Source organism: Podarcis gaigeae (genome assembly GCF_964106915.1).
Source record: "Podarcis gaigeae genome assembly, chromosome: 1".
Taxonomy (NCBI): domain Eukaryota; kingdom Metazoa; phylum Chordata; class Lepidosauria; order Squamata; family Lacertidae; genus Podarcis; species Podarcis gaigeae.
In genome coordinates, this window is record NC_139678.1 from 43,010,431 (window position 1) to 43,031,549 (window position 21,119).

General features: G+C 43.9%; 1 protein-coding gene across 2 annotated transcripts in view; it reads left to right on the forward strand.

Moving 5' to 3' along the window:
* The window catches only part of SPINT1 (serine peptidase inhibitor, Kunitz type 1), a 35,629-nt gene extending 15,982 nt beyond the window's left edge, over positions 1-19,647 (forward strand). The window contains exons 2-10 of one of the 2 annotated variants that reach the window (XM_083743203.1): positions 2,500-2,651; positions 7,331-7,466; positions 7,672-7,842; positions 9,232-9,258; positions 10,113-10,238; positions 12,389-12,439; positions 13,349-13,519; positions 15,466-15,522; positions 17,046-19,647. In XM_083743203.1, the coding sequence (XP_083599329.1) occupies positions 2,500-2,651; positions 7,331-7,466; positions 7,672-7,842; positions 9,232-9,258; positions 10,113-10,238; positions 12,389-12,439; positions 13,349-13,519; positions 15,466-15,522; positions 17,046-17,254 (1,100 nt within the window). In that variant the 3' untranslated portion in view covers positions 17,255-19,647. The remainder of the gene's footprint in view (positions 1-2,499; positions 2,652-7,330; positions 7,467-7,671; positions 7,843-9,231; positions 9,259-10,112; positions 10,239-12,388; positions 12,440-13,348; positions 13,520-15,465; positions 15,523-17,045) is intronic. The other variant, XM_083743204.1, reaches the window with a different exon arrangement.
* The last annotated feature ends 1,472 nt before the right edge of the window (positions 19,648-21,119 follow it).

Sequence of the window (21,119 nt, forward strand, 5' to 3'; positions counted from 1 at the left end):
ATGTCTCAGGTGGGCGCCATAACCATCCTAAGAGAACGAGGGAAGTTTTCATGGTGAGTTCTGGCACCTCTTTTTCTAGAAAAATAGCACTGGAGATTAGGAAGTGTGCTCACACTTGTTTTGCAGTGAAGTACTCCCTGGAGCAATTATAAACCTTCCTGGAATGTTTCTGGAAGGAGTACTTCACTGTGAGACATACGGTTTATGTAATCAGATGCCAAGTAAGTGCACTTGTCATGGTGATATCCTAGTAAAAACCTACGGGGACTTTGATGTGATCCTAACCATATAAAAAGGGCCTGGGTCCTCTATGATCTATAGGGAGCTAACGATTGCCTTACTTCTTGCATCATGCAGGTTGGTTTTCACAAATAAGTAATTTGAGCTGAGGCAGTATAAAAACACACACAAAATAGATATAACATAGTAACAAACAAACAAAATCATGTAAATTACCAATTAATGCCTAAATAGGCCCATGGTAACTGTTTCTGATATACATGAAGGGGCTTTGTGTTCGGGGGGGGGGGGTTTACATCAAATGGTATAGTGATACTTTTATATATAAACATAAATTAGATACATTATATAGAAGTACTTTCAGGATGTAATTTTTTATTTTTTGTTACGTGCTATTTCTATTTTGGAAGGGATGTTTTGTGTTTAAATGCTGTGTAATATATAAATATATATATCACTGCGGAAGGAGGTAGTTATCATTTACCTGCGGGCTATTTTTGTGATCAGCGCCCCACCCCTATTGCTTTTCATGGGGTAAGAAAAGAAGAAAAATGCTGGGGAGTTTTATAATTGATCTTCCAGATTCTTATGTTGTTTGAACCTCTGTGTAAAGCACCTTTATGTTAGATTGTCTCCCTTTGTGACATGAGAAGAGCCTGTCGCTGTGGAGAAACTGATCTAATGAGTTTCAGGGGAGAAGAGGTGGCATAATAAACATACTCAGGGGGCTATTCATTTATTAAGTCATGTATGCTCTAATTTGAAAACCTCTGAGACATGTATCTGATCTGTCATATATATGTCTGAATGCACACCCACAGTGTACCTGTTCAGCATCATGCATATTGTTGAAACAGGATGGGTGTGGATGGTTGGGTGCATCAGAATCCCCTGCTATAAAATGGAGAGTTTTCTTTCATTTGCTTACCAGAGGATTCCATGGAAGCAATGCCTGCAGGTACTCTCTATCCATTCAGTTCCTTGCATCTCCAGTTAAAAGGGTCAGGTAGCAGAAGCTATGAAAAACCTTTAACTGCCTGAGATCTTGGAGAGCCACTGCCAGTTTCCTAAGCACTGGCAATCCATGTGGGGAAACGATCTTGGGAAAATGATGGGAACAGTGTGCTTGCATGGGTATAACCTATTGTAATCCTTTGGGTATGACCTGAGCATTTGCTGGTCTTTGCCTGTTGTTAAAAAGTTTTGCTGTTCCGGCCACTTTTGGTAATGACATTTAGGTAGCTGATTGAAAACTCTGGCATAACTGGTTGCACTTCGGTCTAGTTTAAGGTCACTGGAAACTTCCCAGTATATTTCCATTTGACGTCAGATGTCTTTGCCTGCAGCTTACTAGGTTTGGCCCTTTCCCACCAGATGAACAGCCCTTATTGCTAAAGATAAATTGGAAAGGAAAGCTGGAGTGAACTTTCTGGGGTAAAAGATTACGGTAGTCTGGCTTCTTTGGCAACTGTCTCAAGGGCCTGTTGGTTGAGTTAGTAGGATCAAGTAGTAATATCACTCTTTCACTGGAGGTTTTTAAGTAGAGGTTGGATGGCCACCAGTGACAGGTGGAGTCAGAACCAATGAGAGGTAGAGCCGATGGATTCTGGTTTTGCCCTCATCCTTCACTGTGCTGGGTTGTATAGTGGCAACACTGAGAAGGAGGAGGACAAAAAAATGCCATCAATGGACTTTATAAAGTAAGAAGACAGCAGGTGGGGGCTGGATAAAGGCAGACTGAGGTTAGTAGGGCAGTGCTCCACTGCTGGATGAGCCTCCCCTGTTTATTCTTCTATTTGCATATAAGAATGGGCACAGGCAAGGAAGCAGACAAGATGGCGGCAACAGCCACTGAGCCAACAATACGCTACAAAAGTGCTACTTGACCTTACTGTCCTTAAAGCTACTTGTCTTCCACCACTTTGAAAAAATGTCTAATATTTTTTTAAAAAAACTAAATAAACTGCTAATGTAGCATTTTAACCACCAGTGATACCTGTCCTTAGACATCCATTTTTTAAAAATCTCCTGCAGGTTGTGGGGTGCAATTGTCACTGTCATGTCATTTTAGTCATGTGTGCATTCCCTTCATTTTTCAGAGTTGGATCCAGGCATTCTGTCGTCCTTTGTTGATTTTTTAAAAATGATTTTATTCAGTTTAGATTATTATTGGTTAGCTGCGCATGGTGCTGTATGTAGATTGGCAGAATATATTTTGAATTAATACATAAAAATGTTGTTGCTTCTCTCCCTTGTCAGATGATCGTCCGCCTGTGGCCCGTGCATGGATGGAGATGAAAGTGCAGCCTAACGAGCCGGTGACACTGAGGGGTTCAGAAAGTTTTGATGACCATGGTATTGTGAATTATGAATGGACTCTTCTCTCTGGCGATGACTCTCTGGTGATGGAGGTAAGGAAGGCCAAATATTTGGCTTAGGTTTGCTTCCACAATAGCTTGCCAATCTACACTTATCAGCATTCAGGTGATCATATCTCTGCTTAATAAGCTGAGACAGAATGAACTGCCTGCACATGAAACCCCTTCTCCTTCCTCTGTGTCAGCCATGATTAAACAAGGGAATCTCTTTGTAAACATTGTTTTTCATTTCATTCGAACCAAGAAACTATGGTTAGTAGTTTCAGAATCAAGGTATGATATTCAACCATAGGCCATAGTTTAAGATTGATTAAAAGCTTTAGAACAAGCCTGAATCTTAAACTATGGTCTATGGTTGAATATCATACCTTGATTCTGAAACTACTAACCATAGTTTCTTGGTACGGATGAAATGGGAAACTATGGTTGCTTCAGGGATTCCCTGATTTAATTGTGGCTCCTATTAAGAGAGGAGCGAAGGGGCTGCATGCTGTGGCAAAAAGGTGATTTATGTCTTGCCTTATTAAGTCAACATATGATCATCTGAATTGAGCCAGTGAATCATTTTGTCATGATGTCAGCAGTATGGTTCAATTAAGTTGTTACTCAGCATACGCCTCCTTTCTTTAAGCAAATTACTGGAGATGTTATGCAAAGAAACTGGCTCTGTGAGAATAGCCATCAGCTTTGCATCTGATATTCATTTACTCCCTTCTCCCTCTAACACCTTTGCTTTCCTCTCCTACTAAATAACCTTTTTATATCCTTGATATCCTTAATAGATGGGTTAATGCATTTTTTAATATTTAATAATATGGCATTGTTGAACTTTGCACAAAGATAAAAGACAATGAGATTAGCATTCAGTACTATTAATCCCAGAAAATCGTCTAAGGGCATATGGTTTTCTTACATTATATGTAAGATCAAAGCAGGTCTGAGACTGGTCAGTGTCTGGATTAGGAGACTGCCTGAAAGCCAGATCTGTAAGCTGTACTTAGTGTAAGTTTGATTATGTAAGGCATGCCTCAGTTCAAAGCTTGAACCTGTCCTGGGTTCGCGTATTCTAGATGTGTGCTACATACAATCTCTTGCTTGCTACTGAGTAAGTAAATCCAGTTTAGGCAGATTCCAGTGATGACTGCAAGGGAGGCAGGGCTCCAGCAGTTTGACATTCTGCCTTTCAGCAATCTTTAATGAGTTCAAAAACAAGAGGCAGGTCCTTTGCCACTACGAGTGCTGGGTCAGATTATCTGCCTTTTCTGGCCCAAGGAGATGGGCAGCAAACTACCTTTTTCCCAGGGCAAGGGAGAGTCTTGGGGATTGTGACTGGGTGAATATCCTCATGCTCCTCAATCCTAGAATGCAGTGGTGTTCAAGCTGACTTTGAGACATGGCAGGTGGTAGCATTTGAGGAGGGCTTCGATCCAAGAATTGCCGCTCTATCCTTTATGGGGGAAATGGGGGGGGGGGGGGGCTGACAGCATCACTTGCTTGTAATGGGCACTGTAAGTACCTTCCACTGGCGGGGAGGTATACAATAGCCACATCAGACCCGGCAGTTGCCACCTCAGTTGCATGTGAGAGGGAGGCGAAGTGGGAGGGCCAGTCACAGGGACAAATCACTACTGCTTTGAAGGAAAGGGAGGGGTCTGTGGCTGGGGGGGGGGTGTCCCAAGAAAAATGCCATTCAAAAAACAGGCTTCAGGTGAAACTAGGCCTTTATGTGGTACAAGCATATGCAGGGGCAGCTTTCATGAAAAATCAGTGAAGGACTGTAACATGGTATAATTGCATAGAGCTGGCATGGCCAAACTTGGCCCTCCAGCTGTCATATGATTGGTTAATAGTAATCATGTGTGTAATACAGAAGTGTATAAAAGCTCTATGCTGGGCACACATGATTACTATTAACCAATCATATGACTGCAATAAATTTCCTATAACCCACTTTCATCACTCTAAACCAATTGGGAATCCTTTCGCTCCTTTGACTAGCCCTCCCAGCCTTCTCATTAAAATATGTAATTACGTATAGCTATTCTGCTCTGTCTTTTGTTATTAACCTTTGACTAATTATTCCGTTCGTTAGCTATCCACCAGCATCCTCTTTTATTTATTTGTGATTAGTATTTTCATTCTTCTACTGACTTCAAGATTAAATTTAGTCAGTTGTTCCATCTAGCCAACTTCCTTCAATCATTGCTTATGGTACTTGTCTTCAGAGATTAATGGTGCATTCTTTCAGTATACCAAGGTGCAGGTTTTTCACACTTCCAATCTAAAAATGGTGTTTGTGTGTGTGTGTGAAGGGGGGTTTAAACTAGACAGGGATAGTGAGATTTCATGGTTTTGCTAGGCCACAAGCTACCAGGAAAATGGAGTCTTGGCTACAAAAACGGATTCAAACAAAACAAGAAGATGCAGATTTCAAACAGGACAAGGAAATTTGAGTTTTCTGCTTCAGGGGAGATGATGGGAGATGGGAAAGGGAGAAACTTGATCCCAGACTGGAGGTTGCTAGCTTCCCTTGTGGGTCACCTGAGGTCAAATGTAAATTCTAGCTTGTGGGACTAGTCTGGCAACCTTATTATGTCCAGTGCCTTTGCTTCCTGCTCTAAATTGTTGTATAATGCCATGCCATCTACATGCCCCATAAATTGTTACTGTCTACTTCGTGACGCAAGAGTGAATATAAAGCACTCATTTTATGTTGGACAAATGTGAGGTGCCAGGTTACAGTGCCATCTTGGTATCTGAGTCTGTGTTCATATCTTGCAGTGTTTAAGGCTTGGTGCGTGTTTTTTCAGAACCAATGTATGGCTTCTAAACACAATTTTGAAAAGCTTTTCCAAGGTTGCCTTGAACTCTTCATCAGGTTACATTGTTTTTTTAAAAAAGAAAGTTGAGGGATGGGGAGGCAGGAGAGTTGGCTGATGTTCAAAGCCATCTGTGTCTACGTCTGGCAAGTGTGGCCTTTCTTCCTAGGAGTGAAAAACACATAATAGCAGATGCCCCATCTCTGCAGGTACAAATAGCTTTTACAAAGTTCTGTCTCCTTCTCCTTTGGCCACTCACTGTATCACTGTATGGCATTTTGGTTGGTGTAATAAAGGTATTGCCCTAATATGGCTTTCAGATTTTTTCTTACAGCCAACATGACTTCCTTCTACTCTTTGTAGTAGAAAGTTTTAGTCTTTGGTCCTTCTAGTTGATGTCATCAGGAAGGGACAGCTTTGATTGGAGGTCCTTGTGACTTTTTCAAAGGCTGTATTACAACTATCTCAGTTATCCTAATAATACTGTGTGTTCTGTAACATTTTGTTGTGGTCTTTCTGCAAGACTGGTCTACTAAAACATTTCCAGTGCTGGGGTCCATTGTTTGAAATGTCCTGTGGGGCAGTCCCCATTGTCCTTGGCTCTCAATGTATCGGTGTATGGACATTGAAAAACATCCCTCAAAATTCCTGTGGCGGTTTGCCAGAGTAGGGAACCTCCAAATTTGCCTTGGTGCTTTAGGTCATGGTTGTGGAACCCATGACATCTTGAGATGATGCTGGACTCCAGCTCCCATCATTTCCAGAGCATAGCCATTGACCAGGGATGATGGGAGTTGTAGTCCAGCAGCACTGGTGTGGTGGTGGGGGACAAGTTCTCCATCCTGGCTTTAGGTCAGGCATGGCCAAACTTGGCCCTCCAGCTGTTTTGGGACTACAATTCCCATCATCCCTGACCACTGGTCCTGTTAGCTAGGGGTGGTGGGAGTTGTAGTCCCAAAACAGCTGGAGGGCCAAATTTGGGGATGCCTGCTTTAGGTGAAGTTCTGTGGCAACTCTGAAAAACACATGTCAGGGTTTCAGGGACAGAGAGCGAGGGGGAGGGGTCCCAGGGTGACGAGGAAGAGGACGACGATGACCCGAGGTTGTCAGTGAGTCCGTCAAGTGAATCCGAGGATTCCCAAAAGGGAGCCCCCCTGGTCAGGCCAAGGGGCAGTAGAGAGGGAAGCAGTCAGAAGCAGGGGAACGAAGAGGGAATCCCCAGTGGGGGTTGGAGATCGGGACCGGCCTCTCCGTCGGAACGGAGTGAAGGGGGTGGAGTTACCAGTGTGTCAGAAAGAGCAGAACAGGGAGCAGAGAGGGGAAGGAGTTCGGAGCAGAACATCCTGCCGGAAGGGGAGGAGTGTAGTGCCGAGAGTAGCGTAACGGTCGAAAGGAAGGTCAGAGGCAACGTACGCGCGCCAAGTTCAAATGTGGAGGCGCGCGGAAATGAGGAGAGCCCTGAGGAGGAGCCTGGTCCCAAAGCACGAAGGAGGGGGGAGCAGGCGTCAGAAGACTCAGCCTCGGGGGAGTCCCGAAGGGAGGGAGCACAGGGGGGCAGGAAGACCCTGCGGAAAAGGAAGGAGAGGAAAAGGTGGAGCAGTACAAGCCTCTTAAGCTGGTGCAGGGGCGGGACTGACTCAGAGGGGACTTCAAACATCTAAGGGTAAAAGATGCTGAGCCACGGAGCTTGGATGTAACGACAACAATGTTCTTCAATAAAACCTTTTGTATATAACTTGGACTGGATTTTGGTCTCTTGTGAGCTGGGACCTCGGGTGGCTCTGACAACACCCATTTCTTGAACCAAGATGAGAGAATGCTGAAGCTCTTGCTATAGCTTATGTTATCATGCCTTCTGAAAGGACCTCCCTTCTTTACATTTTGCATCTTCAGAAAGAGACAGATCATGTGGTGCTCACCAACCTGCAAGAAGGGACTTACATCTTCCAGCTGACTGTGACAGATACTTCTGGACAGAAGGGCTCTACCAACATCACCGTCACTGTGCTAAATGCTGAGCAGACTGTAGGTGGGTACTGTACCTTTCAAAGGTAGAGTCTAGAACTGGAACCCTGGCTGATACTAGTCTTAGGGACACACTGGGGAACAGTGTCGCATGCTGGGGCCTTCCAACTAGTAATATTATAATATCAGGGGAATAAGCTAAACCTAAACCTAACTAGTGCTTTCTAACCAGTGTCTTCTCTGATACTTACTGTGTGTGTTTCTTCTAGAGCACTGCTTGGCTCCTTATAAGGTGGGACGTTGCCGGGCTAGCTTTCCTCGCTGGTACTACAATCCAGAAACTCAGCAGTGTCAGGAATTCACCTTTGGGGGTTGCAAACCCAACAAGAACAATTACATACGAGAAGAAGAATGTAAACTTGCCTGCAAGAATGTCCAAGGTTGGTCTGTCCTTTGAGAAAATCCCTCCTTTCTGGATTTCAGAGATTCAAGTGAGGAAACATTTGTCATTTGATAGATGCCGCTGAGAATTAATTTTTGAAGGGGTGGAGGAAGAACCCGTCTACCAAGTCTCGATGTGATGTGCTCAGGCTTTTTGAGGGGCTGTTTTTTAATCTCTATAAATTTAGAAGCAATAATTAGCCTGGGACTTGTTCCAACATCTTTAATGCTGAACAGATCATAAATTGTGGCAGTACCTGCAAAGCATTTATTTTAAAGATTGATGAGGACCAGCTATTCTAGGCAAGCAACATGGAATTTTTCCCATCTCTCTAGTCAGAGCTCATCATCGCATGCAAGAAATGCATTTAGTTAAAAATTGAACATTGTTGGTATCCGTCTGTCTTGAGAGACAATAATAATAATATAATAATAATTTATTATTTATACCCCGCCCATCTGGCTGGGCTTCCCCAGCCACTCTGGGCAGCTTCCAAAAAAATATTAAAATACTCTAATACATCAGACATTAAAAGCTTCCCTAAACAGGGCTGCCTTCAGATGTCTTCTAAAAGTCTGGTAGTTGTTGTTCTCTTTGACATCTGGTGGGAGGGCGTTCCACAGGGCGGGTGCCACTACCGAGAAGGCCCTCTGCCTGGTTCCCTGTAACTTGGCTTCTCGCAGTGAGGGAACCGTCAGAAGGCCCTCCGTGCTGGACCTCAGTGTCCAGGTAGAAAGATGGGGGTGGAGATGCTCCTTCAGACAATGGAAGAGTGTGCCATTGGGGGGTAAAGTCAAACAGTGCCTGCTATGGCTGTAGAGGCCAATAACACAGTCGGTCTGCCAACAGGCCTGGTACCTGAAGCCAGCTCTCCGTAAATCACTTCCTTGGGGAAATTCATGTTCAATTTTGTGGTCAAACTGCTTGCAATCCTTTCAGGACGTAACCTCAGAATGCTGAGTTTTGCAACACACAAGTCATGTTCTCTCCCATACTTCTGCTCCCTGGTATTGGCAGAGCTGAATCTTAATAGCTTTAAATACAGTGAGTTCACTGAGTCTCTGTAACCTGTGACTTTTTGTACTTGGCTAAAAGCTAGCTAGGTTTTGGAATCGGGAAGGACTGACCGCTGTTTCACTAATTCTAGAAGGGTGTTGTTGGGAAACCACATCAAAAAAACCTCTTTTTCTCCTGTGGCCCCTCCAACACAGTAGTGTAGCTGGAAATGAATTGTGTGCATGCCAGCATTTAAAAGGAGGGGAAATGTTTTAACAGATAAAGTATTATTGTTTTGTCTGATTTTTTAGATGAGATCCAATGACTTGCACGTAATTTTCTGAAAAACAGCAATCTCTCCCCCTCCTAATCTCTCTTTCTTTCTCTCCAGGTGCTGTTGAAAAGCGAAATGAGCCAGGTAAGCATTTCAGTGGCCTGGTTTGTCCAGAACACTAAGCCAAGTCTGGGCTTAGGAGATGGCCCACATGTGCAGATTCCTAGAGTGGAACCTGCAGCCAATCTGCTATTGCCTGGTGCTTTCTGTTGCCGTGCTGTACTAAGCTGAGTCAAGGATTGGCTTAACATTTCTTGAAGCTGGGCTCGCAGTTAAGCAGAGGTGGATTTAGGGCAGCGGGACTGGTTCTGCCGCACTGGGTGCTGGGGCTAGGGGGCGCCACAGAGCATCACAACTACGATGTCATAAATTGAGCAGAACGGAAGGCGAGAGACAAGCTGGGGGTGCTGAAATTTGACCTTCTGCAGGATTTCGCTGAAATTTGAAAAACCACAGTCTGTCCCTGAGTTAAGTTCTCTCCTCACTAACTATGAGCTGTGAGCAATAACACACCTTGGTTACAGTTCATGGTTAGCGAGGCAAGAACTTAACCATAAGCCCAGATTTTCACAATACATTATGCCAAACCGTGGCCCCTGCACAGCACATTGCAACACTTTTGTGCCCTCTCCCTAAGCCAAGGTTTGGCTTTGCTGGTTCTGCCTGTATATCTGCATGACTCCACCCTTTCTCACTTTCTCGCTGACTTGAGCCTCAATGGCAAATACTGGTGACTGGTCTCTTGCCTCTGTGCTTGCAGCGTTGCAAAGAGGTAGCTTTCTTGGCATGGTGAAGCTCTTGTCTTTACTGCTCTCACTGGCACAATCTTTAGTCCTGGTCTGCCCTAAGGATGATTGATCTGAAGCAAATGTCCCCGTCCGGAAAGGGGCACTGTCTTTGCTGAGAACCAAAAGGTCTGGTTTATATTTCCCCTATAGTGTGCAATGAAAACTGCCTGCCCTACTCTTTCAAATGTGACGATGGCTGCTGTATTGACAGCTTCCTGGAATGTGATGAAACTGCAGATTGTTCAGATGGGTCAGACGAGAAGTTATGTGATTCGTGTAAGTAGGTGTTGCTGTGACGTCTTTGAAAATGGGCATAATCATACCACGCATGCAGAAGAATGCAGGCCTTGGCATCTCCAGGGAAATTATATCTGGAGTCAAAAGGCCAGAAACACTCTAGCTGTTTTCCTGGCACTTCCTCCCTTAGAGAGATACCTGCGGGCGGACCATGGCAGGTGGAAGCAGCCACCCTCTGATGGCAAACATGGTTCTTTTCTCTCCCCACCCCAAGAGAGGAAGTCATGTTCTGTTCTCATTTTTTGTGTTTGTACAATTTTGGGACAGACCACTGAAGCTGCTATCAAATCTACTATCTCTTCTGCTAGAACCGTTTCCACAAGTTCACAGAACTGAAGCTGGAAAGGGCAGGATGGTAGTCTTCTTTTTTCCTCTCTTTCACCACCAAAGATGGATCATACCTTATTTCATTTTAATCAGTCCAATACAGAAATCACAGTCCCCTCTGAAATCTAAAAATGCGTAAGGACTGCTTCACTCGTGCAAATCAGGCATTTCTCTCCCCTCCGCACACTTTTACATGAACCCTCCTCTCTCTCTCTCTTATTGAGTCCAGGATCTTGTGTGGAGAAATATAAGCAAGCAGGACTGAATACAGAGGCACCATCAATATATTTCCAACCATTGCAATCGCCAGCATCGTAGCAGACTACTGATTGTATCAGTGTATTGCCTTGTTCGCGCTGATGTTGTACCGCAGGACTCTGTATTTGGATTGAGTGGGGAGAGATTTTATGATGAGCTAGTATGCATGTGTGTGCACATATGTGCACACTAGAACCAGCCAGCTGGCATGTATGAACTAGCTTTTAATGGCAATGTCCTGCATTTCCCTTTGCGAATGTTCCCGTTGCTCTTGTTTGTATTTCTGGTCAAAGTGTCCATTGCAATTTCACAGGACTGCAAAATGTGGCTTATTGAGAACATGTTTTGCATTTGAAGGTGGGGGTGTTTTTATTTCTTGTATTTTTTAGGTGATAAAGGGCAGCTAACAAATAATACCAGCTTTCATTGATTTTTTTATTTCTTGTTCATTAAATTGGGGGGGGGGACTAAAGGAAAATGTTGCTGTGTAGAGTACACTGTTTAGGATTCCAGCCATTCCATTTAGTTTTCCTGTGCTCCAGTTTTCTCTATTCTGCACATGTACACACCCCAACAATCAATCAGCAATCTGTGGCCATGGAGAATACCCAGTCTTTATTGAATTGTTATTCTTTCTTTCTCTCTCTCTCTCTCTCTCTCTCTCTCTCTCTCTCTCTCTCTCTCACACACACACACACACACACACACACACACACTTTTTGTGTAGTGTTCTGTTTTGTTTAACAAAATGTCTTGCAAACCTTGGGTTTCCTAAACCTTTCCCTAAGCCTGCTGATACCTCCCTCTTGTGGGTGGTACTGTTTGGGCTACAGAAGCAACAGCACTCACAGTTGCTGTTGAAAAGTATGTGGGCAACGTCTACTAAAATCTCAGAAACCAGAGAGGAAATCTTCCAGCCAACAGGTTTAATACTTTAAAAATTGCCAGATACATTTTGCAAAATGAGAACATACAAATCCTGTTCCGTTTCCCAGAATTAGTTTTATTTCAGCTTTTCTTGCTTTTCAGTTAAATAAATGCAAAAATTTTATTGTGGTGTTTTGTTTATAAAGTAGGCCATACATACAGGTCTACTTATTACTGTCTAGAGCAGGGGTCAGCAGCCTTTTTCAGCCGTGGGCCAGTCCACCATCCCTCAGACCATGTGGTGGGCCGGACTATATTTTGAAAAATAGTAACAATAATGAACAAATTCCTATGCCCCACAAATAACCCAGAGATGCATGTTAAATAAAAGCACACATTCTACTCATGTAAAAACACGTGGGCCGGATTGAGAAGGCGATTGGGCCTCATCCGGCCACCGGGCCTTAGGTTGCCTACCCCTGGTCTAGTATGTCTAAAATTGATAACAGAAACTAATAAGGAGGTGAATGGGGAAGATCAGAGAACTACTAACAAAACAACAGGGAGAAACTATTTAAATAAGAGGAGTTTCTGACTTTATGCTGAGTCTTTGCACTGTCATCACACCGAAAGAACCATTATGTGAACTATCCCCTCCCCTTTTGTGTTTCTTGCAGATGTGCAAGGGTTCAATCGATTACGTAATATCAATGTTACCACCAGCCAAAGTAAGTATATCCTGAATGCCTGTGGAGTGGACTCTACTTTGGATGAATGTGCTAATAACCAATTAGATTACTTACATTTGCATCTCTTCAAGTGTAATTGGGGTTGGAAAGGGTGACTCTTTCAGAAGGACTGGAGATGGATTGCAGTTACCTTGCTCAAATTAAAAAAATAAACTGTACCAAAGGCTTTCCTGCAAAGGAACAGTAGCAATTCTCAGCTCCTTAGTATATGCATCATTTTGATGAACACTAAGGTTAGGCATTTTCCCAGTCAAAGAAGATGTGGTCAGTTCACTGGTCAAGTAGTGTTCAAGTATTTTAAATGCATTAATTTTTATTCAAACAACAAAAATATATCTTCATCTTCAACTGGTTTGAAAAACCAGCAAAAGTTGTTTGGCATCTTAAAGAGTAACAAATTTATTCTGGCATATAAAGTATGACCGTACCTATGTTTTCTCCAATGCTAGTTCTGCCCAGGGTAGACCCATTGAAATGAATGGGCATGACTTATTTAGGCTCATTAATTTCAATAGGTCTAACACTGAGCAGGGGACGCGGGTGGCGCTGTGGGTAAAACCTCAGTGCCTAGGACTTGCCGATCGTATGGTCGGCGGTTCGAATCCCTGCGGCGGGGTGAGCTCCCGTCGTTTGGTCCCAGCTCCTGCCCACCTAGCAGTTCGAAAACACCCCTAAGTGCAAGTAGATAAATAGGTACCGCTTTATAGCGGGAAGGTAAACGGCGTTAGAACAGAAATAAAGTGAAGCAACAAGCGGTTATGGGGAAAGTCAGTTTTTGAAGGCAGTTGTGCTAAGAAAGCAGTAGGCCAATTTAAATAATTATTATCAGATGATCAGCTATTAGCTAATGTCCTGATACAAAACCATTTAAATAATATTTTTTGGCAGGTCACTGTGTGGATATGCCAGATACTGGGAGATGTGACGATAGCATACCTCGCTGGTATTACAACCCGTTTGCTCAGAAATGCCGTCGCTTCACCTATGGAGGCTGTGAAGGCAACAAGAATAATTTTGAGGAGGAGGAAGTGTGTATGAAATCTTGCGAAGGTATCACAAGTAAGTAGAAAAAGGACCTAAAGAGGTGGGCAGGAGATGTGGGGCATCTTTTCCTTAGTAAATGTTTTTTGAGTAAATTTTGGCACCATGCAGGCCAGAGGTCAGCAGAATCTGGAGTCACAGACTCCTTCTCCTGTTGTGTCTGTACTAGCATGAAAGGCGTAACAGATTGTTGTTTAGCAGCCAGAGGTTCACATATTTATACCTCTCAGTACTAGATGGTGGGAACAAACAAATAATGGTGCTTATCATGACCTGCTTCTGAACTTCTCTGTGGCATCTATCTGGTTGCTATTAAAAGACAGAATGCTTAAGTGCTCAAGTGAGCATTTTTGTATTCTTGTGAGAAGCTGACTTAGACTAAGCCAGGCCAGTGGTTCATCTTGCTCAGGCATAGGCGAACTCGGCCTTCCAGATGTTTTGGGACTACAACTCCCATCATCCCTGACCACTGGTCCTGTTAGCTAGGGATGATGGGAGTTGTGGTCCCAAAAGATCGGGAGGGCTGAGTTCGCCTATGCCTGATCTAGCTCAGTAATAGACTGCTGGCTGACAGCAAGTGCTGATTCTGGTCCCTGGAAGAACCTGGTTTGTTGCTGGCCTCCCAATTGTGGCTTGACAGGAAGCATTTAACCCTGATCCCTGGTTCAGGTGTAACAGAAAGCCAGGTTCCTAGTTTGTTTATTCCACTTGCACCAGGGGGGAAGCAAAGTGGGAGCAATCAGCCACTTCTTCCTGTGATCTTTGGATGAATGGCAGTATACAAATTTAATAATAATAATAATAATAATAATAATAATAATAATAATAATAATTTATTATTTGTACCCCGCCCATCTGGCTGGGTTTCCCCAGCCACTCTGGGCGGCTTCCAACAGAGATGAAAAATACACTAAAATGTCACATATTAAAAACTTCCCTGAACAGGGCTGCCTTCAGATGTCTTCTGAATGTCAGGTAGTTGTTTATCGCTTTGACATCTGATGGGAGGGCATTCCACAGGGCGGGCGCCTCTACCGAGAAGGCCCTCTGCCTGGTTCCCTATAACTTGGCCTCTCGCAGTGAGGGAACCGCCAGAAGGCCCTCGGAGCTGGACCTCAGTGTCCGGGCAGAACGATGGGGGAGGAGACGCTCCTTCAGATATACTGGACCGAGGCCATTTAGGGCTTTAAAGGTCAGCACCAACACTTTGAATTGTGCTCGGAAACGTACTGGGAGCCAATGTAGGTCTTTCAAGACCGGTGTTATATGGTCTCGGCGGCCGCTCCCAGTCACCAGTCTAGCTGCCGCATTCTGGATTAGTTGTAGTTTCCGGGTCACCTTCAAAGGTATAAACAATAAAATAAAATAAATATACCACAATAAGCCACAAAGTCTAGCTTATTGCATGATCATTGCCTGTGATTGCCTGTTGGCCTCATAAGCCTATTTCAGGGGTCAGCAACCTTTTTCAGCTGTGGTCCAGTCCACCATCCCTCAGGCCATGTGGGGGGCCGGGCTATATTGGGGGGGGGATGAATGAATTCCTATCCCCCACAAATAACCCAGAGATGCATTTAAATAAAAGCACACATTCTACTCATGTAAAAACACGCTGATTCCTGGACTGTCCACAGGTCAGATTGAGAATGTGATATTTCATTGTCACCATCTTCTTTTACCTCCCACACTCCTTTCTTTTTCTTCCTGGTTTCTGGTTTCTTTTTTAATTGTTAATCCAGCTGTTGGAAAGCAGAGAAAGGCGGTATATAAATCTAAGAAGTAAAATAAAAATAATAAATGAACATATGATTGAACTGTTGGGGTGAAAATATGATATGACTTAAAGGGAAAGTTTTGGGAGAGTTTTAATATTAAAAGTGCACTGTATGAAACTGCCTCAAGGAAGGAGCACCTGCCATTATTCCAAGCATCATTATACAACCCTGTCTTTCTCTCCTCCACAGAAGAAGATCTGATTGGCCAGAGATGGAGCACCTATGAGGCCCGGCAGGCAGGTTTAAGTATGTAAACTGAACTCTACAATGCTCTAGTAGCACACATATTTCTTTGCTCCTCCGTCTCTGCTGTCTGTCTCTTTTGCTTCGGCTGTAAGCTGCCATGTATTTTAGAAAATATGAAAACTGGGAGGAGGCATGGGAAGAATCCTGATACTTCTGTACAAAGAAAGTGATGACGCGTAACTTGTTGCCTTTAGAAACATGTCACCATCACTTATGTGTGTTACATATTCATCCACTGCATTGTTTCTTAAAAGTAATTTATGTTTTTAGTTAGCAAAAAGTATATGCAACTTACTCAATAAAAGACCTAGGCGGCTGACAATTAGTCACACAGCTTATGACTACAAATCACAACAGTGAAATTTAAGCGAGTGCTCTAGAAATAACATGTATTTGACATGCTATCATAGGCACATCTATTCAGAGTTGAGCCCTGTTGAGTTCAATGGGATTGATCTGTTGTAAGTATGTATAGGATTGTAGCCTTAGGCTGCAAGTCTAAACACACTTACCATATTTTTCCATGTATAAGACAATATTTTTTCCTTAGAAGTAATAGGCAAAAATTCCATGTCGTCTTATACACGGATAGCAGAGGGGGGACAGGCGATTGGTGGCAGGAGATTGGCAGCAGCGATTGGGTGTGTGATTGGCTGCTGTGGCAAGGCCTGCTGACAAGCGGCTGCAGCAATTGGGCGGGTTATTTACAGTAGCGGTGAGGCGTGGTTGCTTCTCCCCCCCCCAAAAAAGCTTAACAACTCTGAGCAATCTCCTCCCAATTTTATTTGTTGCGGTCCAAAAAAATAGGGGTCATCTTATACATGGAGGCATGTTATACACGGAAAAAGATGGTACCTTGGGATTCTGCGCCTCCGGGTATCTGCATGTTACATACCTTGGTGAGGGAATCACACCATGGAGTACAGTGGTACCTCGGGTTAAGTACTTAATTCGTTCCAGAGGTCCGTTCTTAACCTGAAACTGTTCTTAACCTGAGGTACCACTTTAGCTAATGGGGCCTCCGCTGCTACCGCGTCACTGCTGGAGCACGATTTCTGTTCTCATCCTGAAGCAAAGTTCTTAACCCGAGGTACTATTTCTGGGTTCGCTGAGTCTGTAACCTAAAGCGTATGCAACCCGAGGTACCATTGTACTTCTGTCAGGAAGTCCTTGTTGCAGAGGACTCTGGGAAGAGACCCACAATCACCTTTTGCTTATTGTTTTTGAGGTGGCTAGGCACCCCACGTTAAAAGTGCATCTTGCATCTCAAGATCTGTGCATTCAGCCTAGGACACTGACCCAAGTCAGAAGCGGTTCACTGGATGAACACTGCAAAAAGAGGACAGGTGCCATTTTGAGTGTGGAAAGGCAAGCAGCAAAATAACCAGAGGTGCTTCAAACCTTGGGCTGCTCCGGCTTTTACTGTAAATACGTTAACAGCACCTCCTTCTTAACGCTTGTTAAGGTCCAGATAGCTTTGGTTAACCCTGATTCTTCCCTCCCTCCCCTCAAATCTCTCACAGGTTCTTTCGAAACGGCCATTGCAGTGCTCCTGGCTGTATGCATAATGATAGTGTTGGCAATCCTTGGCTACTTTTTCCTGAAGAACAGAAAGACGTACCGGCGACGGCGCCAGCCAGCTACTGCCGCCAACTCCACTCTCTCCTCTGTGCTCTCCACCACTGAGGACACGGAGCACCTCGTCTACAACAGTACTACGAAGCCTATTTGATCTGGAAGAGCTGCCCTCCACTTCTGGGAGTGGGACAGTTGCATTGACTGATGATACTTCTGAAACAAAAGCCTGTGGCTGAAGGATGTCCCTCTTCCTCCATGCTTCCTTCCTTAGACTGTCAAATTCCAGCCATCTTACTGCCCCTAGCAATTGTTCTGACTATGTGACAGCTTCTGAGGAAGAGGAAGGACAGTATCCCACCCCCACCCCTTTTGTAATGACAACAGTGGCTCACTGTTGCTGTCAGAGGAAGCTGTCACTGAGGGCTTACTGTACCTATTGAAGGAGTCGTGGTTTGATTTTTGGTATGGATTTCATCCCTTCGCAAACCTGCTCAAATCTACATTTCGTGTGTGTGTGTGTGTGTGTGTACTTCTGCCTAGCTCCTTTTTGTTTCTCTTGAAAGTCCTGCCATCTTAGAGCCCACCCTCTCTGTGCTTAAGGGTCTAAGTAGTTCAAACCTCATGATACTTCTGAGAGTCCTGAGCAGGTTCTCATACTTGATCATTGTGAACTCAGGGTTGCATATGGCGGTCTTTCCAGCAAGACGATATCAAAAAGAAGCTTGATGCACCACTGGAGTGAATCTGGCCTCTTCCCAAATACATTGCAGCCCTTGTTGCATGCTAATCGCTAGGCAGGATGCAGTGCACGGAACATAAAATATATAGCATGACCATAAGTTTTAAACGTAATTTGAACATATGAAGAAGTGCAGCAGAATTGTTCCTAAATGACTGAAAATCCGGGTCTGCATTCATTCTCCTTGACATTTTCCCGCCTGTTCCTACCTCCCAAGGTTGCCATTTCTGCTTTTAATGTTAGAAGACTAGTTTTTGAGTTTGAATATTGCACCTGTATGTATTTATTTTTATAGAATCAAAATGTGACTAGAAAGATGTTAACTAGCTGGTCTCCCAAGTACATAGTGAATCTTGTGGAGCAGTAACTATTCCCCTGCCCTCATGGCCCCAATTATAGGGAATTCCAATTGTTTATTTGCAAGCTAGTACCACTTACTGATTTCCCATTACATGCTTTCACAAGAGCTTCAGAAGGAGACACTGCTTTTTGGTGGACTACAGTAATAGAGGGAGAGAGAGAAGCAGCTTCTGCCCCAAAGTGAACAGGAATGAACTGGGTGAATGAAGGACATGTATGTTCCGGTTTCTCATTTATCACCTGTCTTAGCTGTCAAAGCATATAATATATAAATCCAATTGCAATTTACTGTTTTGAAGTTGCTGATGACAAGGCAAGCTATTGTCCTTTTGCTGCTGTTCACCATTGTTCAGTATAACAGATTTTTTTTTAAACCCCCCCCCCAATTCTGATGTAGGAGTTGGGAGTCCAGCAACATTCAGAGGGCACCATGTTGACTACCGCTCATTAGTCCTGAGTATTGAATTGATTGTTCTTGTCGACGCTTGAACAAGATCCATCCTCCATGCGTTTCCCTACATTTTTGCAATGCCCTCCTCAGTATCATGAACCGTGGTGTTGTTCTCCCTACCCTCCATATAACAGCTGCTTGTGTGTAGGCATGCCATGTGAATGGGACCTCTGTGGGGGCCACACTACTCCCCCATGCATACATTCCCCTAGGTATGGAGGATGTTTGTGAAAAGGATTCATCTGATAGGGGTAAGCTGTATGGTGAGCCTAGAGCAGCCATCATTGAGAGTTTCCATGTGACTCCCAGACATTTTCAGGCACAGAAGCCCTCGCAAATGTTTGGGTTAAGTAGATGGGCCCATTCTGGCTAATCAGCCAACTCCCATTTTCGCCCTACTAACGTTGCTTTAAGAACCAGGACAAAATACCCTCTCTGTGTGATGGGTGGGCGGCTGCTTTCTGAAATGAATTTGGTACAGTTCTGTACTGGGAGAGCAAATGTATATAGCTATGTCTGCTGCTTTGGAAATGCCCTCTGCTGTGAAGTTGACAGAGTGAGCAGAGAATATTTGTGTCTTCATTTTGTAGTGTTAATGGGTGTGTGTGTGTGTGTGTGTGTGTGTGTATAGAAGGACTTTTTGCTGAAGCCAACAGGCACCAGCAAAAATAATTCTCTGAGAGAAGGGAGCAGCTCTTTCCAAGAGCCAGATTTTGTTAATGCTCAGCGAAGTGGCAGAATGAGATTGAGAAGATGATGGTGAGGGTCACCAATGTGCCGTGAAGGAATGGGAAGGAGATAATTCATTATTTTCTGTGGTTGGCAGGTTATTCCACCATTTTAAAATATATTTTATATCTGCTAGTTCTGCCCGCCTTCCATCTGCCCCCTCCCCCCTTGTTCCCTTTCTGCAAACCTCTGCTTCCTGAGCCCTTAAATTCTGGATTTCTCTCCCTCAGTAGATGTAAATTTTAATAAAATATTTTGTTTGTAGCAACTTACTTGCTTGGAAAGTTATTTTGTTGTGCTTGACTTGAGAAGGACTCAGGAGTCGCTGTTGTCAAAATGCTTCAGGGAAAGGAAGAGGCAGTCAGACATTTCATAAGACGGCAGCAACTTTGTTAGTCACTATAATGGTAGATCCAGCCCAGCTCTTCAGCCAGGTAGCAAGTAGGTCAGAGGGTTGCTGCTGTGAGGTCACTTCCTGCATGTTAGGACCCAAAACTGACTGAGGAAAAAGGTGTCGCCTCAAACTGGGCCTTCAACCAGTCAGACTAGTTTGGAATAAGGAGAAAATGCAACCGGGCATGATCTTGCTTGCTCAAATAAGTCTCCTTGTAACCTATGGCTATGGGGTGTTTTATGAGTGACGGGCTTTTGTTAAAGCCCAAGGCAGCAGACAAGTCAATATATAAAACATTTTTTTAAAACAAACATCAATCACGGCACTCGGCCCAGTAAAATAATAAAACCACAAAAATAAAGGTAAAACGACACCAAAGTTGCAACACCCTGATTATCATGAGAACACAGCAGATACACATTAAAAGTGCATTGACAGAAGTCTAGTTTCCTGATCAAGGGGCGAGCTTAACCGCTTGACTCAATTTCTGCAGCCCTTTTATACACAAGAGTTACTTGCCAAATCTGCCCAGTAACAGATAGGAGACAAAATGCCTTCATTGTGGGGAATGAGTCACCTCTGCTGACTGATGGAGAATTAACCCATTAACTACATTCCTTAACTTAGTTGGCTGACTTTTTTGAAGCCTGACTGATCCTGTGGAGCTATCTTTGCAGCTGATCATGGTTTCTTGATTCCAAGGGACTAACATGACTGAGATTGTCAGATTATATTGCCAACACAAGTACATAAGAGCCCTGCTACATAAATTCAAATGCGTTTCCAAGCACAATTCAAAGTGTTGGTGCTGACCTTTAAAGCCCTAAATGGCCTTGGCCCAGTATACCTGAAGGAGCGTCTCCACCCCCATCGTTCAGCCTGGACACAAGTCCAGCACCGAGGGCCTTCTGCTGGTTCCCTCACTGCGAGAAGCAAAGTTACAGGGAACCTGGCAGAGGGCCTTCTCGGTAGTGGTGCCCTCCATGTGGAATGCCCTCCCATCAGATATCAAGGAGATGAAGAAATATACAACTTTTAGAAGATACATGAAGGCAGCCTTGTTTGGGGAAGTTTTTAATGTTTGATGGTTTAATATATGTTTTAATTTATGTTTTAATATATATGTTTCAATATAAGCCGCCCAGAGTGGCTGGGGAAACCCAACCAGATGGGTGGGGTATAAATAATAAAATTATTATCTAGTCCAGTTTTCTCTTCTCACACTGGGCAACCAGATGTCTATAGGAAGCCCATAAGTGCAATGTGAACACAATATGACTCTCCCACTTGTGCTGTTCATCAAGTGATATGCAGAGGCATATTGTCATGTACTTCTTCTAGTGGCA